This window comes from Schistocerca gregaria, chromosome 7 (genome assembly GCF_023897955.1).
Source record: "Schistocerca gregaria isolate iqSchGreg1 chromosome 7, iqSchGreg1.2, whole genome shotgun sequence".
NCBI classification, from domain to species: Eukaryota; Metazoa; Arthropoda; class Insecta; order Orthoptera; family Acrididae; genus Schistocerca; species Schistocerca gregaria.
The window spans coordinates 98,073,972-98,094,732 of record NC_064926.1 but is presented as its reverse complement, the minus strand read 5'-3'; the positions used below and the strand labels follow the sequence as shown (position 1 = coordinate 98,094,732).

Below are 20,761 nucleotides of genomic sequence, written 5' to 3'. Positions count from 1 at the left end.
GTTTCACCTATGGCAGCGCCATCTAGAGGGGCAACCATAGAGCCATCTGGTTTCCCCCTTCGAGCTTCGTTCTTTGTAGTTTTTTCGTTTGACGCTTATTTCGTGTGATATTTGGCCCGGTCACTGTCAATGTCCGGTGTACCGATTGCAAGCGATAAAATTCAGTAACGCAGCGTTCACAAGCCATGGTCGTTATCTCGTGTTGTCCTCTAGTGTAAACGCTCTGTGAACAGATACAAACGAATGCTAGCGAACGCGCGTTCGCTCGGGTGTAAAGGCGGCTCAACAGATACATCAAACACAAATGTTTCTCATCCGCTCGCATCTAAGCTAATGGCGCATGGTGCACGGAATGGCAATTGAATCTCAATGTAGACAAGTGTAATGTGCTGCGAATACATAGAAAGATAGGTCCCTTATCATTTAGCTACAAAATAGCAGTTCAGCAACTGGAAGCAGTTAATTCTATAAATTATCTGGGAGTACCCATTAGGCGTGATTTAAAATGGAATAATCATATAAAGTTGATCGTCGGTAAAGCAGATGCCAGAGTGAGATTCATTGGAAGAATCCTAAGGAAATGCAATCCGAAAACAAAGGAAGTAGGGTACAGTACGCTTGTTCGCCCACTGCTTGAATACTGCTCAGCAGTGTGGGATCCGTACCAGATAGGGCGGATAAAAGAGATAGAGAAGATCCAACGGAGAGCAGCGCGCTTCGTTACAGGATTATTTATTAATCGCGAAAGCGTTACGGAGATGATAGATAAACTTCGGTGGAAGACTCTGCAGGAGAGACGCTCAGTAGCTCGGTACGGGCTTTTGTTAAAGTTTCGAGAACATACCTTCACCGAAGAGTCAAGCAGTATATTGCTCCCTCCTACGTATATCTCGCGAAGAGACCATGAGGATAAAATCAGAGAGATTAGAGCCCACACAGAACCATACCGACAATCCTTCTTTCCACGAACAACACGAGACTGGAATAGCAGGGAGAACCGACAGAGGTACTCAGGGTACCCTTCTCCACACACCGTCAGGTGGCTTGCGGAGTATATGTAGATGGGTAGATGTAGATGAAAGAAGTTACGTTGGTACCTATGTTTCCAGTTAACAACAAACCGTTCTCTTTCACGGACATTCATCGGACTTATCAGTTCACCGTTAGACGTGTAGCTAAGCACGGCCGAACCCAACTGCTGACGCACGTTCCCTTCGGCGGAGTTATCGCAATCAATGGCAGCCGCCAAGATAAGGAGACGCACTCTTGCACCGACAGGTTGGGGGCGCTGCGTATAAAGGGACGTGCGCGGGCCGCGGGATGCGGACCACGGTGAAGATGACGTCAGAGACCCGCGCGCTCTGCCTGCTGCTGGTGGTGGCTTCGACCGCCGCCTGGGGGCTCGCCCAGGACGCCGGCCAGTTCCCTGCAGACTTCCTGTTCGGCGTGGCCACGGCGTCGTACCAGATAGAAGGCGCCTGGAACGAGGGAGGTAAACGCTCGACCACCAGCACCCAAACGGCAGCGCGCACCTGTCACGGACAAGCATGCACTTTCTTCTCGTTAATCCCGTCCGGTATGGGTTCCGATGTACTCAAGATTTGGAAAATTTATCTTCATCCACCTCTGCGGTCGGATGCACTTCCTCTCTCCACAGTTGGCAGTTACCAGAGCGAGGGAAGTCGTGTCAGCCCCATCTGTGAATTGCGTGACTTTGTGTATGAAGAAGAGGAATTGTAAGGAAAGGGAAAGGGTTGGCGAAAAACTATTGGCCTTCAGCCGCACGGGGCACTGTGGAAAGCTGAAAATGTGTGTTGCACCGGGTCTCGAGCCTGGATTTCCGCTCGTCGAGGGCAGATACCTTAACCGCTCCGGCCATGAAGAAACGATCCCTGACCGAATCAGATTTCCGACATCCATTAAACCCCTATTCGGAAATTATTGATTCCCGGAGGAGTTCGGGCGATATTAGTGCATCCACACTGAACGAAATGTCACAGAGCTGGCAGTTGATGGAAAATATAATCTGGCTGAATGAACCGGAATCCGTATGCTCTTTTGCACCACAATGTGAATGGTCGTTTCACTTATTCATCACGGAACATCTGTTGTCTGGCGCTCTTATTCAGCTGGTATTTTCCTCGCAAGGCGCGACTGTCACCAGCAGATTTGTGGCAGCCATTACACCAAACGGAATTTAAGCCTTGTCGGCTCCCACGAGAACTCTGTGAGTTCCCCCTCACCTGTTTTCATTTCCGAAACAGACCCGCTTCGCACGGTTTTGGGTTTGAGTTCTTTTCTGAGAACATTCCCGATCACTCGAGAACATTCGAGAACTTAGTAAGAACGAACATTTAGAAAACTGTAAAACTGTTCGAATTTCACGCTCAGAAATAGCCGTAAATCCATTTAAGTATTCAAAAATACTCTAATTTGAAGTGAAATACACTCTCACTCATTCACTTCTTTACAGAATCCGGAGAACATTTTTGAACATTATGAAACGTTCAAGAACATTAGAAAACTTTAACGAACCCTCCGGGATAATGCAGAACATTATCGAATATTCTAGAACATTTGAGAATACTTTAGAAATTTGGAAAACGTTTGCTGACATTGAAGAATATTCGTAAAAGATCGAGAATAGAGCAGATAAACACCGAACTTTTTCCCCTTGATGTACACACTGCATCGAAATACACCGATGATGTCTCGCTCAACACCACAGGGTGGCAGCGACCACACCTAACACTCATGGTTTTTTTTTTTTTTTTGTCGTCAGTCTACTGACTGGTTTGATGTGCCCCGCCACGAATTCCATTCCTGTGCTAACCTCTTCATCTCAGACTAGCACTTGCAACCTACGTCCTCAATTATTTGCTTGACGTCTTCCAATCTCTGTCTTCCTCTACAGTTTTTGCCCTCTACAGCTCCCTCTAGTACCATGGAAGTCATTCCCTCATGTCTTAGCAGATGTCCTATCATCCTGTCCCTTCTCCTTATCAGTGTTTTCCACATATTCCTTTCCTCTCCGATTCTGCGTAGAACCTCCTCATTCCTTACCTTATCAGTCCACCTAATTTTCAACATTCCTCTATAGCACCACATCTCAAATGCTTCGATTCTCTTCTGTTCCGGTTTTCCCACAGTCGATGTTTCACTACCATACAATGCTGTACTCCAGACGTACGTATTCAGAAATTTCTTCCTCAAATTAAGGCCGGTATTTGATATTAGTAGACCTCTCTTGGCCAGAAATGCCTTTTTTGCCATAGCGATTCTGCATTTGATGTCCTCCTTGCTCCGTCTGTCATTGGTTATTTTACTGCCTAGGTAGCAGAATTCCTTAACTTCATTGACATCGTGACCATCAATCCTGATAAGTTTCTCGCTGTTCTCATTTCTACTACTTCGCATTACCTTCGTCTTTCTCCGATTTACTCTCAAACCATACTGTGTACTCATTAGACTGTTCATTCCGTTCAGCAGATCACTTAATTCTTTTTTACTTTCACACAGGATAGCAATGTCATCAGCGAATCGTATCATTGATATCCTTTCACCTTGTATTTTAATTCCACTTCTGAACTTTTCTTTTATTTCCATCTTTGCTTCCTCGATGTACAGATTGAAGAGTAGGGGCGAAAGGCTACAGCCTTGTCTTACACCCTTCTTAATACGAGCACTTCGTTCTTGATCGTCCACTCTTATCTTTCCCTCTTGTTTGTTGTACATATTGTATATGACCCGTCTCTCCCTATAGCTTATCCCTACTTTTTTCACAATCTCGAACAGCTTGCACCATTTTATATTGTCGAACGCTTTTTCCAGGTCGACAAATCCTATAAACGTGTCTTGATTTTTCTTTAGCCTTGCTTCCATTATTAGCCGTAACGTCAGAATTGCGTCTCTCGTGCCTTTACTTTTCCTAAAGCCAAACTGATCGTCACCTAGCGCATTCTCAATTTTCTTTTACATTCTTCTGTATATTATTCTTGCAAGCAGCTTCGATGCATGAGCTGTTAAGCTGATTGTGCGATAATTCTCGCACTTGTCAGCTCTTGCCGTCTTCAGAATTGTGTGGACGATGCTTTTCCGAAAGTCAGATGGTATGTCGCCAGACTCATATATTCTACACACCAACGTGAATAGTCGTTTTGTTGCCACTTCCCCTAATGAGTTTAGAAATTCTGATGGAATGTTATCTATCCCTTCTGCCTTATTTGACCGTAAGTCCTCCAAAGCTCTTTTAAATTCCGATTCTAATACTGGATCCCCTATCTTTTCTAAATAGACTCCTGTTTCTTCTTCTATCACATCAGACAAATCTTCACCCTCATAGAGGCTTTCAATGTATTCTCTCCACCTATCTGCTGTCTCCTCTGCATTTAACAGTGGAATTCCCGTTGCACTCTTAATGTTACCACCGTTGCTTTTAATGTCACCAAAGGGTGTTTCGACTTTCCTGTATGCTGAGTCTGCCCTTCCGTCAATCATATCTTTTTCGATGTCTTCACATTTTTCCTGCAGCCATTTCCGTTTAGCTTCCCTGCACTTCCTATTTATTTCATTCCTCAGCGACTTGTATTTCTGTATTCCTGATTTTCCCGGAACACGTTTGTACTTCCTCCTTTCATCAATCAACTGAAGTATTTCTTCTGTTACCCATGGTTTCTCCACAGCTACCTTCTTTGTACCTATGTTTTCCTTCCCGACTTCTGTGATGGCCCTTTTTAGAGACGTCCATTCCTCTTCATCTGCGCTGCCTACTGCGCTATTCCTTATTGCTGTATCTATAGCGTTAGAGAACTTCAAACGTATCTCGTCATTCCTTAGAACTTCCATTTCCCACTTCTTAGCGTATTGTTTCTTCCTGACTAATGTCTTGAACTTCAGCCTACTCTTCATCACTACTATATTGTGATCTGAGTCCATATCTGCTCCTGGGTACGCCTTACAATCCAGTATCTGATTTCGGAATCTCTGTTTGACCATGATGTAATCTAATTGAAATCTTCTCGTATCTCCCGGCCTTCTCCAAGTATACCTCCTCCTCTTGTGATTCTTGAACAGGGTATTCGATATTACTAGTTGAAACTTGTTACAGAACTCAATAAGTCTTTCTCCTCTTTCATTCCTTGTCCCAAGCCCATATTCTCCTGTAACCTTTTCTTCTACTCCTTCCCCTACAACTGCATTCCAGTCGCCCATGACTATTAGATTTTCGTCCCCCTTTACATACTGCATTACTCTTTCAATATCCTCATACACTTTCTCTATCTGTTCATCTTCAGCTTGCGACGTCGGCATGTATACCTGAAGTATCGTTGTCGGTGTTGGTCTGCTGTCGATTCTGATTAGAACAACCCGGTCACTGTACTGTTCACAGTAACACACCCTCCGCCCTACCTTCCTATTCATAACGAATCCTACACCTGTTATACCATTTTCTGCTGCTGTTGATATTACCCGATAGTTATCTGACCAGAAATCCTTGTCTTCCTTCCCCTTCACTTCACTGACCCCTACTATATCTAGATTGAGCCTTTGCATTTCCCTTTTCAGATTTTCTAGTTTCCCTACCACGTTCAAGCTTCTGACATTCCACGCCCCGACTCGTAGAACATTATCCTTTCGTTGATTATTCAATCTTTTTCTCATGGTAACCTCCCCCTTGGCAGTCCCTTCCCGGAGATCCGAATGGGGGACTATTCCGGAATCTTTTGCCAATGGAGAGATCATCATGACACTTCTTCAACTATAGGCCACATGTCCTGTGGATACACGTTACGTGTCTTTAATGCAGTGGTTTCCATTGCCTTCTGCATCCTCATGTCGTTGATCATTGCTGATTCTTCCGCCTTTAGGGGCAATTTCCCACCCCTAGGACAAGAGAGTGCCCTGAACCTCTATCCGCTCCTCCGACCTCTTTGACAAGGCCGTTGGCAGAATGAGGCTGACCCAAACACTCATAAACACTGCAAAACGTCCGCAGCTCGTGGTCTAGTGGATAGCGCTGCTGCCGCTGTATCAGGGGGTTCCGACTTCGATTCCCGGCTGGGTTGGGGATTTTCTCTGCCTGGGAGCTGGGTGTTTGTGTTGTCCCCTCATCATTTCATCATCATCATTCGTGACAGTGTCTAGATTGTACTATGTAAGAAACTGGGATGCTATAAAAATTGGACTTCGTAGGGGCGCCGACGAGTGCGCAGTTGAACGCCCACAAACCAAACGTCATCGTACTGCAAAGCGCCAACCGAACGCGAAATAGTTCAAATGGCTCTGAGCACTATGGCACTTTTCATTCACTGACACTGCCGTTGTCTCCTCCACCCTTACTGTATCACAACCACTTTCTACTATCTTCCAACATATATTACTTTTCCGCATCTGTCCCATTGCCGTGTGTCCTTTCCTCTCAGCAAAAAGAGTGCAAATATGTTCGCATCCCAAAATTTACTAGGAAATGTTTACAGGTAACAAGGTAAATGAGGTAGCTGGTATCCCGCTTTTGAATGAGAATCTTTTAAACAGAGCATATTCGCCTTATTTGTGCTCTGATAGGAGTATTTTCCCTTATTCCCTGCTTTTCCCTGCCACAGCAGGGGGCGTCACTCCTATGAAACCAACTTCATGGAACAACAAAATTATGGTAGTTTACTTATGTCACATTGAAATAACGGTAAACTAATTTACACCTCAAAGTGGCTTTTGTGTGCATAAAAGCTTCTTCAATATCTCTGTAACTCGGTAAAGGGTAAAGATATCAAGAAAATTTTCAAGGTCGTTCGAGATCGTGGTCTCAGGAATACATCGTAAAAATTTCGGCCGTTTCCTGTCGATAGCCGTCTTGCAATCCATTGATCGGCTTTGGAGCGAGAAAATGGTAAAAAAACCGTTCTCATGAGGTTTACTAAGAAACCGCTCGTGAACTATTGCTACGTCGAGAAGCCGCTTAAGACTCATCACACATTACACCAAATGCAAGAAGAATTGACCTATGTGCTCCATTTGCCTCGGCAAGAGGAATTGTGTAATGTTCATACTTTGACCCTTTTCTGTATTACTGTAGGATAGTGACACTAAGACAGACCTTCTGTGGGGTATACAAATAGTCCTTAGCACAAGAGCTATACAAAACATCAACCGTACCTTTCTGTCACCAACAGAAACTGACGCAGAAACCGCGAGAGGAACCCGTTCATATGGCTGAGGTTTGCAACGTATTAGGTTACGCATGGTATCGCGTGTCTACCGATACAACTAGCACTGATGAATTTGGCAAAATTGGAAAAAAGGAGTCGGGTTTCGGAAATACTATCTTCCTACCAAATTCATCACGTGAAACATAACCATGGTGAATGCAGAGTGATTGCAGGATCATACCTATCACAGAAGAGAAACTAACCCTGTCCCCCTTGTCACGGAAAAGCCCGAATCCATTTAATTAAGCGCTAACCAGCGGAAGCCACCAGAAAATCTCGCCACGATCGTTGTGACGGCATGCAGGCTGTGTATGGTTGTCAGACAACTTCATCACACAACGTCCAGTCCATCTCTTCAGACGCAAGTTCCATTCGCTGCTGCACTCCGTCGCACGAAGACTGAAGCCTCTGGTCTGAACCCTGACGTCATTACTGCCCTGCATCTGTTCGCATAGTTTCTTTCTGGTCCGTGTGTCCTCTCCCTGATCTGAACAGACACCGCGCCACAAATACGAGGGTTGGAACATTAATAGTGGCAGATCGTAAAAAATAGACACGTGTTTCAAAGTTTTACTGACCATCAAAGTAGTCACCAGCATTGTGTATAAACCGTTGCCAGCGTCGTGGAAGTCTTAGCAGTGCCAGTTGTGTTGGCAGTTCGAGAGGCGCGGTCTTGCAAAAAGTGTCATCACTTCTGTCTCTATGCTGTTCATTTTTGTAACACAACCTACAGCTTGCTTAGAGACAGAAGTGATGACACTTTCTGCCGGAACGTACCATCATTTCGCAGAACAATGCTCAAGCACGTACAGTGCAAGATGTTACTGTCTTATTTGACTCATGGGGCTGCTAAGTGCTATACCATCTACTGCAGTCCCCTGAGCCTGCCGGTGTGGCCGAGCGGTTGTACTCGCTTCAGTCTGGAGCCGAGCGACCGCTACGGTCGCAGGTTTGAATCCTACCTCGGGCATGGATGTTATTAGGTTAGTTAGGTTTTAGTTCTAAGTTCTAGGGGACTGATGACCTCAGACGTTAAGTCCCATAGTGCTCAGAACCATTTTTTTGCACTCCCCTGACTTAAGCCCTCGCGAATTCAACTCGATTTCTAAACTGAAGGAAACACTTCACGGGATTCGCTTCAGTACTGATACAAATTCGTCGGGCAATAGACCGCGCCGCTTGAACTGTCAACACAACTGGCACTGCTAAGAGTATACTTCGACTTCGACATCGCTGGCAACGGTTTATACACAATGGTGGTGACTACTTTGAAACTCAGTAAAACTTTGAAACACGTATCTATTTTGTACGATCTGTATATAAATTGTTGCCACTATCGAAGTTGCAACTCTCGTGTAATCCTCCAGTGAAAAGCGCGCGCCAAAGTCTTTTCGATGCCGGAATTGTTAAGGCGTTGCCTGTTCTACTACCAAAGAAACGTCATAAAAAGCTGTTCAATCATCCGGCTTCCAGCCGACGCCGTTCTAGAACATTCTGTGTTGCTTCCCTACACGACTGATTCCTTTTTTATTCTTCAATCCGCAGTTTTTTGCTGTACGAGATTTTAAAATCTCATCATTCATCATTTGCAGGGTCGGATTCGTTGCTATGGATTGGCGATGTTAGTGTCAGAGGGTGGCCGGATGCCCTTCCTGTCGCCACTCCGTATCCCCCCGTACCCCAACTGTCTGTGTCTAGTGTGAGCCATGAAATAGTGCGAGCGTTTTTCAAATGTCTGCGAGTCGTGTAACTCAGGTGGGACGTCGGGACCAGCCCGGTATTCACCTAGTGGGATACGGGAAACCGCTTAAAAACCACATCCAGGCTTGCCAGCACACCGGCCCTCGTCGTTAATCCGACGGGCGGATTCGATCCGGGACCAGCGCACCTACCCAAGTCCAGGAAGCAGCACATTAGCGCTCTCGGCTACCATGGCGAGTGGCCTCCTAGCCTCATACTCTTTTTTCTTTTTTTTTTAAACAGCACGTAATGAGGACGGTTCCCACCTTTTGGTGGAAGAATTCCTCATGCCACGGGGAGTAGCATGTGGTTAGCGGAGAGTAAAGAAACTCAGTAAAGAAAGAACCACTTTCTTCGGGACGACAGGGGACAGGAATCTGTTCAAAGTGTTCCCCACTCTACCGGCCTCCCGAGAAGCCAACGGACTGAGTAAACTACCTTCTTCAAAGCATTCTTTGACCGAGCTGGGTCTAGCAATGTAACGACCATTTATTCACTACGTGCGAGTCTCAGGATGACTCGTTGTTATTAGGGTTTTTAGCAGAACCTGTGCTGGATGAAGGGTCAGATCATCGTTGGCTGGCTGAGTACCTGTGCCCCGCCGGACAAAGGTCAGAACCTCTCCTGCTGTCGGCCCCAGTCCACACGCAAGAACTCCCAGTCAGAATAGGGACAGTTATAATCTCTCGGAAAACTGACTTGTTCTTTACAATCACTGACATCTTCACAGGAAGAGATGGCTTGTCTAGTACAATCACTGGCATCAGTACTGTATTTAGCCATAAGCGTAACTCGATCTGTACAAACATGACTCCATCATTCATGGATTTCGCGCAATAAAATGAGATGTGTCAGGTCAGAAACGGACTGGCACCTCTCAATATCCGGCCCAGAGGACTGTTTTGCCGGGTTGGTTCCTTTGAAAGGGCACGGCCGATTTCCTTCCCAATCCTTCCCTAACCCGAGCTTGCGCTCCGTCTCTAATGCCCTCGTTGTCGACGGGACGTTAAACACTAACCACCACCACCACCTCTCAATATTTCCCTCCTCAAACACAAAAGATACCACCTCACATCCACTATAGTGTACAATATCGGATAGGTAGCGCTAGACACTAAGACCAGTGTCCGGCTATGAATGGGTTTGCACGTATCGAAAACTTCTCCCAAAAACATTATTTTTCCATACAGACGTGTCCAGACGGTAAGCGTACTATTAAACTTTTTGGGAAAAGTATACTTGAAAAAAATTACAGCATATTCAAAAATGGTTCAAATGGCTCTCAGCACTATGAGACTTAACATCTATGATCATCAGTCCCCTAGAACTTAGAACTACTTAAACCTAACTAACGTAAGGACAGCACAAAACACCCAGTCATCACTACAGCGTATTGTCGGGACACTTGTAGACTATTATTCCACGTTCTCCCCATCCCGTTCAGAACATGCGGTAAGCCATCGGAATTCTTTATGCCCTCCTCGAAGAACTCCTCCACCAGCTCCTTCTCGTACTTTAGAACCTCTTTCGGCACCTATTCGTCGCTTGAAAATTTAATTCCACTCATCTATCCCTCCAAGGAGGTCAAAAGACGATAAACTGAAGCGATAAGTCAGAGGAATATAGAGAGTAGTTCAAAACATCCCAACCAAATGAGTGCAAGAGCGCCCTGGTGGCTGAGGTTGTGTGAGGACGGGCGCTGCCTTGCAACACGCATTGGCTCACAATATCGTTTTGCATTATGGTGCGCACCTGAAACAGAAATCTGACCAGAATCTTGCCTTTTCAGTCCCATAACTCTGAGCCCATGATTTTTTTTTTCTTTTTCTCTAAATTGTGGTCTTGAATGTTTTGGCAGATCTGGAATTGGTGTGACGCCACTCTGACGACTGTCTTTTTGTCAGTCTCGTGTAACGACCCAGCCACGTTTCACCTCCATCATGAAAGAGCTCAGAAAATCGCCAGCTTTCTATTGAAATCGCTCAAGAAACTTACGGGCGCCACTGATCCGATCCCTCTTGTGCTGTTCTGGCAGCTCTATCGGGAATCATCCTGAGCACAGTCTCCTGCATAGCAACGATTCTGTGCGTGTCTCGTGTAAGAGCGTTCTGGACAGTTATGAAAACATCGCAAAAAATGTCGTCCACCGTCAATCGGCGGTCTTGATGAACAGTCCCCCAAATTTTTGCACCAACATATTAGTCAAAATGGAATGTCTTCCACTCCTTTGTTGGTCATGCACATTTGTTCTGCCTCCACTGAACTCCCTACATCACTTAAACGGACTCGTTCTGTTCGTAACACCTTCGCCGTAAACTGTTTCGATTCCCGAAAAATTTGCGATCGGTGTTATTCCTGCCGTGTCTAGGAGGCGGGTGACGGCGCATGGCTAGCACTTGGCTGGATTTATTATTGACATCTCTCACGCGACTGGACACTACAACGTGTGTTTACTACCGTGTGCTTGCGATGCTCGCTTTGGCCTAGGGAACGCCCTCTACCTCTCAATGTTGCCAAACGCTTACTTTCCATGTTAGAGCTCATTTTATTACTTCTCTTCAAATCACATTAATCATGGAATGGAAACACACAGCAACAGAACGTACCAGAGTGACTTCAAACACTGTTACAGGAAATGTTCAAAATGTCCTCCGTTAGCCGGGATCCACCACCGTCGCATGGAATCCCTGATGCGCTGATTCCTGGAGAATGGCGTATTGCATCACAGCCGTCCACAGTACGAACACGAAGAGTCTCTACATTTGGTACTGGGGTTGCATAGACAAGAGCTTTCAAATGCCCCCATAAATGAAAGTCAAGAGGGTTGAGGTCAGGAGAGCGTGAGGCCGTGGAATTGGTCCGCCTCTACCAATCTATCGGTCACCGAATCTGTTATTAAGAAGCGTACGAACACTTCGACTGAAATCTGCAGGAGCTCCATCGTTCATGAACCACATGTTGTGTCGTACTTGCAAAGGCACATGTTCTAGCAGCACAGGTAGAGTATCAGACGGTTCAAATGGCTCTGAGCACTATGGGACTCAACATCTGTGGTCATCAGTCCCCTAGAACTTAGAACTACTTAAACCTAAGTAACCTAATGACATCACACACATCCATGCCCGAGGCAGGATTCGAACATGCGACCGTAGCAGTCCCGCGGTTCCGGACTGAGCGCCTAGAACCGCGAGACCACCGCGGCCGGCGGTAGAGTATCCAGTATGAAATCATGATAACGTGCTCCATTGAGCGTAGGTGGAAGACCATAGGGTCCAATCAAGACATCACCAACAATGCCTGCCCAAACTTTCACAGAAAGTCTGTGTTGATGATGTGATTGCAAAATTGCGTGCGGATTCTCGTCAGCTCACACATGTTGATTGTGAAAATTTACAATTTGATCGCGTTGGAATGAAGCCTCATTCGTAAAGAGAACATTTGCACTGAAATGAGGATTAACACATTGTTGGATGAAGTAGAAGTGTATCCGTGAAGGCCAATCAGCTGCTGATAGTGCCTGCACACGCTGTACATGGTACGGAAACAACTGGTTCTCCCGTAGCACTCTCCATACAGTGACGTGGTCAACGTTAGCTTGTACAGCAGCAACTTGTCTGAAGCTGACATTAGGGTTATCGTCAACTGCACGAAGAATTGCCTCGTCCATTGCAGGTGTCCTCGTCGTTCTAGGTCTTCCCCAGTCGCGAGTCATGGGCTAGAATGTTCCGTGCTCCCTAAGACGCCGATCAATTGCTTCGAACGTCTTCCTGACGGGACACACTCGTTCTGGAAACCTGTCTCGATCCAAACGTACCGCGCCACTGCTATTGCCTCGTGCTAATCCATACATCAAATGGGCATCTGCCAACTCCACATTTGTAAACATTGCACTGACTGCAAAATCACGTTAGTGATTAACACAAACCTGTTGATGGTACGTACTGATGTGCTTGATGCTAGTACGTTAGAGCAATGAGTCGCATGTCAACTCAAGCACCGAAGTCAACATTACCTTCCTTCAATTGGGCCAACTGGCGGTGAATCGTGGAAGTACAGTACACACTGACGAAACTAAAATGAGCTCTAACATGGAGATTAAGCGTTTCCGGACACATGTCCGCATAAAATCTTGTGTGTGAGGAATGTTTCCTGGAAGTTTGGTCGTACGTTTTTGTAACACCCTGTGTAGCGGAGATGCTAAGTCGCAAATAGGCACAACAGAAAGAGTGTCAGAAAATGAAATTTCGGCCAACAAGGCCTTTCTTCGGAGGAAGAACACACACACACACACACACACACACACACACACACACACACACACACACACACACAACTCACACACACGTGACCGCAGTCTCTGGCTGCTGTGGTCTCGGCAGCCATAGACTGCAATCATGTGTGTGTGTCCACATAACATGTTTTCTTTATTTGTGTGTGAAGAATGTTTTCTGAAAGTTTGGACGTACCTTTTTGTAACACCCTGTATACCATCAGGGACAGTCAAACACGACGAATAACCAGTACTGCAACAGCGACTGAGTTGCGCTGCTGCATGGTAGTAACAGTCAAGGTGGGCCCGGGCCACAGTGCTGGGCTGCTGGTGTAGGCCTAGCGAAATTTCTGAGCGTTTCACTGTCCCTGTTAATACACGTAGATAAAAGTAATGTCTCACTGTACTAATCTGGGACCGCTCTATCGAAGCGACCGTACAGTTCCACTTTAAACTCATATTGTCCTCTCGCCGACAATGGCGCCCCATGAAAGCAGTGTTTGTTTGGGCTGACTCCGGCTACACATTACAAGAACACCAGAGAAAAAGCGCTTGACGAATCTTAGGTGGAGACTAAGTGTATATTAATGATCACACTTCGTCCATAAATTGCTGAGGTGTGGAACCGACATTCGGCGCAATTTCGAAACTTCTCCAGTATCCTGGACATTAATAATTTACAGTGACCATATTGACAGTGCCAGGCTGTGGGGAGAGTCGTTTAAAGTATGGTAGAGCCTCATTGTGCTGCTGCCCAAATTCTGCAAAGTGTACAAGAAGACGCTGGTAGGCGTTTTCTGACCAAAACCAATCTTGTTACGATGGAAATTGTGAACAGACACACACGTAATGAATCTCGATAAAGACGACGTAATTGCATTCACTCAACTCATAGTACTGAGATAACCTAAAAATGTCTTTCAAAAAATGGTTCAAATGGCTCTGAGCACTATGGGACTTAGCATCTTAGGTCATCAATCCCCTAGAACTTAGAACTACGTTAACCTAACCAACCTATGGACGTCACAAAACACCCAGCCATCACGAGGCAGAGAAAATCCCTGACCCCGCCAGGAATCGAAACCGGGAACCCGGGCGTGGGAAGAAAAATATCTTTGATTTTAAAATACGTGAAACGAATTATTGTCGTTATCCTTGCTGTATTTTTCACTCATATCGCTGGTTTGATGCAGCTCTCCACACCAGTTCATTCTTTGCGAGTTTCTCCACCTCTGCGTGACTAACGCAATCCACATCGATTTCAACTTGTTTACTATAGGAAAGCTTCGGTCTCTGTTTACATTATTTCCCACATACTTTGCCCTCTTAGCCACTTGCTCCCATAAATACCTTTCCTTCCCCTTCGATTCAGTGCTTCTCCTGCCTTTGATTACTCGATCTTCCCTTTATCTTCAGCACTTTTCCGTAGTACCACATTTCACAGGTGTTATTCGTTTCTTCCCTGCTGTGTTTATCGTCCACTTTCCACGCCCATGTAAGACTACACTCCAGACAAATACTTCCAGCAGTCTTCCTAGCACTTAACTTTGTATTGGACGCTGTCAGAAAAATATTTCTTGCTATTTCCGGTCTGAATTTTGTATCATCCTCACTTAATCCCTCGTCAGTGCTCCAAACAGGAAAACTCGTTTACTAATTTTAACATCTCGTCTTCCACCCTAAATCCCTCAACTTCATCTAACTTAGTTCACCTGCACTCCGTTACTTTTCTTGTACTTTTGCTAGTGTTCATTTTAAAAATTCCATCCGTTCCGTTCGACTGATATTAGGAGTAATTTGTCGTCTGTAACAATGTACAGTAACGACACACCTTAAAAAATTGTTTCTTCTCCCTGCACATTACTTTCTTTTGCAAATTTCTCATTAGTTTTCTTTATTGCTTGCTCTGTGTGCAGTTTGATCAACGTGTGGAGAAGACTGCATCACTTCCCCACTACCTTCTCCTGCCTTGCAAGTTTCAAAATGATCTCCCTGTTAGTCGGGTTCTAGCGGTCATTCTCTTCTGTAAATAATTCTAATCAGTATTTTTCAACCATGACATACTGAACTGATAGTTCGTTAACAAATTTGCCGGCAACTGCGTTCCTTGATACTGGCATTAACAAATTAAATTTCTGTATGAGGTATTTCTATTCTATTACATATCCCGCGCGTAGGTGAAACAGTTTTGCTGTGGTTGTCTTCAAGTTCATTTTCATAGTCCTTCTGCACGGAAGCGCCAAACAAACTGGTATAGGCATGCGTATTCAAAAACAGTGATAAGTAAACAAGCAGAATAATGGGTTGCGGTCGTTAATGCCTACTAAGACAACAAGTGTCTGGCGCCCCTGTTAGATGGGCTACTGGTGCTACAATGGCAGGTCATCAAGATTTAAATGTGTTTCAACGTGTTGTTACAGTCGATGCACGAGCGATGGTACACAGCATCCCCGAGGCAGCGATGAGGTGAGGATTTTCCCGCACGACCATTTGACGTGTGTACCGTGAATATCAGGAATCCGGTAAAACATGAAATCTCCGATTTCGCTGCGGCTGGAAAAAGATCCTACAAGAACGGGACCAACGACGACTGAAGAGAATCGTTCAATGTGACAGAAGTTGCCTGGTCGTCGGACGAGTCTCGTTTCTAATTGTATGGATGGACGTATATGGAGACAACCTCATGAGTCTATGGATCCTGCATGTCAGCGGGGGACTGTTCAAGTTGGTGGCGTGAGGCATGTGCAGTTATATGTGTCCCATGATACTTTTTTTGTGGTTTTAGGGCGCACAACTACAGTGGTCATTGGCGCCCAGACTAAGTTTTGAATGCACTGCGAGGCACAAGGTTAAAACAGCAACTAAAAAGGGCAACAATATAAAAGTCACATTAACAGGCAAGGGATTAAGAGAAAACACCATAATCAAATGTCCTTAGACAGGTTTGTCAAGTGGATAAAAGGAAGAACGCGAGCAGCTGATCCTGGGTCATTCGCTAAAATTTCATCCAGAGTACATGGCAGGCCAAGATCAATGGGCAGTGTATTACAATTCGGACAGGACGTTAAAATGTGGCGTACCGTCAGCAATTGCCCACACTGGAGGAACGGCGCCGGTGCAGCCGTCAGCAGATGGCGATGGCTGAACCGGCAGTGTCCAATTCGTAACCGGGCCAAAACGACCTCCTCCGAGAAGGATGTGAAGAGGTCGTCCAAGCCGTGGGGAGAGGTTGCAAGGCCCAAAGCTTGTTTTCAGTAAGTGTAGCCCAATCGGCATGCCACAGCGATAAAATGCGCTGACAAATGACGCTGCTAAAATCAAATGAAGGCACACAACAAGAAACTCTCCGAGGTTGGAGGACTGCAGCCTTGGCTGCGGCATCTGCAGTTTCGTTCCCAGGGATACCGACATGGCCAGGAACCCACATAAAGGTAACCGGAGAACCGTCGTCCGCCAGCTGCTGAAGAGAGCGTTGGATCCGGTGCACGAATGGGTTAACCGGATACGGATCCCTGAGGCTGTGGATGGCGCTCAGGGAATCAGAGCAGATGACATAAGCAGCATGTCGTTGGCGGCGGATGTAAAGAACAGCCTGGTACGGGGCATATAGCTCAGCTGTGAAGACCGAACAATGGCAATGGAGCCGGTATTTGAAACTGTGTGCCCCGACAATAAAAACACCGGACACCGTCATTGGTCTTAGAGCCATCTGTATAAATGAAGATCACATTAATGAACTTCGAACGAAGTTCGAGAAACCGGGAGCGGTTTACCGAAGCTGGGGTAACCTCCTTTGGGAGAGAGCTGAGGTCAAAGTGAATGTGAACCTGAGCCATGAGCCAAGGTGGTGTTTGGCTCTCGCCCACTCGAAAGGTTGCAGGGAGTAAAAAATCAAGGCGCTGAAGGAGGCGACGAAAGTGAACTCCAGGGGGTAGCAGGGCAGATACATACAACCCGTATTGACGGTTGAGAAAGTCGTCAAAAAAGGGCAGGTGACACGTACGGAAGCATCTTGTCTGATCACCTACATCCATTCATGTCTATTGTGCATTCCGAAGCACTTGGGCAATTCCAGCAGAACAAAGTGACAGCCCGCACGTCTAGAATTACTACAGAGTGGCTCCAGGAACACTCTTCTGAATTTAAACACTTTCGCTGGCCACCAAACTCCCGAGACACGAACATTATTGAACATATCTGGGATGCCTTGAAACGTGTGGTTCAGAAGAGATCTCCACCCTCTCGTACTCTTACTGACTTATGGACAGCCTTGCGGGATTCATGGTATCAGTTTCCTCGAGAACTAATTCAGACATTATTCGAGTCTACGCCACGTCGTATCGCGGCAGTTCTGCGTGCTCGTGGGGGCCCTACACGGTATTGGGCATGTGTACCAGTTCCTTTAGGTCTTCAGTATATGCATGCCATCCACCTTACGGCATTCCCTCTCCTGCTCAGTACAAAAATGCAATGAAATGATCGTATGGCATTGTTGGCCGCCGTATTGCAAGTCCTTTTTAGTTGACGCCACTTCTGCGACTTGCGAGTCAATGATGATGAAAGACACACAACACCCATTCATCACGAGGCAGAGAAAATCCCTAACCCCGCCGGGAATCGAACTCGTGGGCGGGAAGCGAGAACGCTACCGCAAGACCACGAGCTAAACCTGCTCAGTACGTGTTTGCTATCTGATCTCATCAAGTTCGTACAGTTGCTTCTTTTTTCTCAAAAAGTGTCTTTAAATTTCGTTTGCATGACATATGTCTTTTCTGTAGTCACACATGGTTCTAAATCGTTATACTTGTTCTGTAGCCACTGCAGTTTTTTCTGTTTGTGTTCCCTATCAGTCTCATTTCTTAACTTCCGTATTGCAGAGGGGCCGAGCGGAGACGCCTATGCGTGAAATCAGGATAGCAGCAGCTGTCGGCAGGACTAAGGGAAGAGGTGAGTGACCTCTCGCCACGGCGCGCTGTCAGCGCCGCATTGGTTCAGCACGAGTGGTCTCGAAGTAGCTGTTCACGTGTGCTCGACCCTACTTCGGATTCTGTGTTGTCCCTTGATGACCCAACCGCGATGTGGTGTTGTTGGGTGTCGTGTGGTCGGTCAATCTTTTTACTACCGGCCTGGTAGGTTTGAGCACGCGCAGTGGCCTAAGTGTTGAACAGCAACGTGGGCCCCACGAGGCCCTGCTGCCGATTTGCGCGCCGAAGTTCGGTGCTGTCAGCACTCCGCGACGTGGTGTTGTCAGAAGACTGTCAGCTTCTGCGTCAGCGATGGTACACGGCTAACTGTACGAAGTACCGTCATTTCATGTAAAGTTCGTAGACCGTTCTGAAATATCTAGGACGTAGGTTCGCTAAAGTATCGTAATCGTGGAATCCAGTATTGTTACTGCTGACACCATCGATGCAGTGATTGAGAGTTGCAGGGCGCAAGTGTTTAAGGGAGCTAAGGTGAGGCTATGACGCGATACTCGGTTCGCTATGACCGCATGTGTCCTCCCTATTCTGTTATATTCGCTTCACAGGCTCTTTACTGCTGTGTAGGTCCTCTCATATTGGTTCTTATTAAATAAGTACAGTTTCTTTCAGAATCTACAACGAGCTAACGAACACGGGTATCATTTTTGTGTTTTGGTTTTCTGCTCCGGTCTATTTTCTGCTGAGCTTGTACCTCTCCCTCGGCGCGGTGTTGTAACGTGCCGAGGCCTGTGGCATACCGCTTATTTCCTGGTTCTGTGTCTGTTTATGACCGCACTTTGCTTGTAGCAAGATGAACGAGATTTATTAGAATTTTCTAATTCTCAGCCCCTTCTTTTTCTGTGCTGTAACAGCATTCCAATTTTGCCTGCTTCATTTGCTGCGTTTTTATATTTTCTCCTCTTGTTAATTAATTTCCGTTAGACTATTTTTTCTCCACTTTAATCCTCTGCTGCCGTCACTGTTTTATCTCTGCAGTTACTCAGCCCATATTCGTGACATGACCTCCGAGAGTTCATTTGCACTCTGTATGTGGTTCCTTTACTACCATATTTCCAAGTGATAACCTATGCTAAAAGATTAGACTTTAGTTGCATACTTCCAGGAGAACACGAAGAACAGTTTTTACGCTGCCTTTCGTAATTCGTGCGGAATGGAGGTATAGTGTGCGATCGACTTCAAAGTTTCATTTAACAGAGGCGTAAACTTCAAGACAGGTAAACGTAGGCTACTCCATCTAGCTTTTGTCGCGTGCTTAGCGCTTTCCTTCGTTATTACTTACTCCTAACATACTATTGGTGGAACAGCGACCAGTACAATACTGAAAAATTACATTCTTTTCCTTACTTTATACATACAGGATGTTAGTATATAACTGTAGATTTATTGGTGAGTGAGGAAATGTACTGAATAACATTACGTCAGTATTTACTTCATTTGCAGCTACCGGGACCAGTATGCTTTTAGGTTCGTTAGTAGCTCCAAGTACATATGGCAAGAGCAAGCCATTCATTCGTATTTTCCCCTGTGCAGCAGGTTAAGTGTTGAAGTGAGGACACGTACACGCAAAACATTAGTCTGTACTGAGAGGCGCAGACCATTTATTGGTGCAGGTACGACCGTGCATCGGGCAGTAACCTATGCGACGTGTTCGAGGGAAGACTGCTATACGCAGAGAAGAAACAACTAACACACTGAAGTGAGTACATATTAAGAAACCAGTGATCGCACTATCCACACTTACCTCTATATCTCTAACACGTTGTATAATTTTTCATATACTTTTTCTTCCTTGGATACTGAGAGAAATCCATCTTCACAGATAAATATTGGCTGTATCACTTTCATCATGGTATTTCGATCTCTGTGCAGGAGAACAACATGTTTCCGTTTATAAAAAAAAACGGGTACTGGCTTACGTAAGTCAATAGATGTAAGTGTTAGGTGTACTAAGTTGGGCAGCCATTGCTGCACAGAAAGTAGTAAAAAACGAGTTACTTAATAACAGTAACACAGGTATCTGAACGGAATTGTATATTGCACAAGTAATTGATTACTTACGCACTCCACTGTTCGGTTCGCCTCTTTTACTTAGTATCTCTAGCATCGTCCCGCTGTGTAATAGCAGTGAAAGGCAGTACAAAGCCCCGAAGAACGTGATTTCGATTTCTTATAAGATAATGCCAACGTGAAGCATTTAAAGAACTTTCCTTGTGTTATTTACGCGATATTAATTCGGCTTATCGTGGGGCAAAACACCCGTTGTTAAGGAAACAGTGAGGTTCGGTAACGTATATGATATCTTTCTAAGATAACTGACAAGATAGATCAGACGCCCACTTAGTGCTAACACCTGATTCGCTGTTCATATCTTAACCTTCAAAAAAGCAAACGCGCTGAGGTCCAAGGTCAGTTCCTAAAGTTACTGATAAATCAAAGGCAAGCGACTGATAGCGGTGCGCTATAGGTGGTACACTGACATCCGCGTAAAAAAATGCAATTCTACGCATTGTGTAAGGAGACGTGTTCCTGATTGGATTACCAATACATCCTTCATTGATGTG

At 45.6% G+C, this 20,761-nt stretch overlaps 1 protein-coding gene across 1 annotated transcript in view; it reads left to right on the top strand.

Moving 5' to 3' along the window:
• Positions 1 to 1,328: 1,328 nt before the first annotated feature.
• The window catches only part of LOC126281791 (myrosinase 1-like), a 121,538-nt gene continuing 102,105 nt past the window's right edge, over positions 1,329 to 20,761 (top strand). Inside the window, exon 1 of the mRNA XM_049981004.1 lies at positions 1,329 to 1,492. Coding sequence (XP_049836961.1) covers positions 1,339 to 1,492 — 154 coding nt within the window. The 5' untranslated portion in view covers positions 1,329 to 1,338. The remainder of the gene's footprint in view (positions 1,493 to 20,761) is intronic.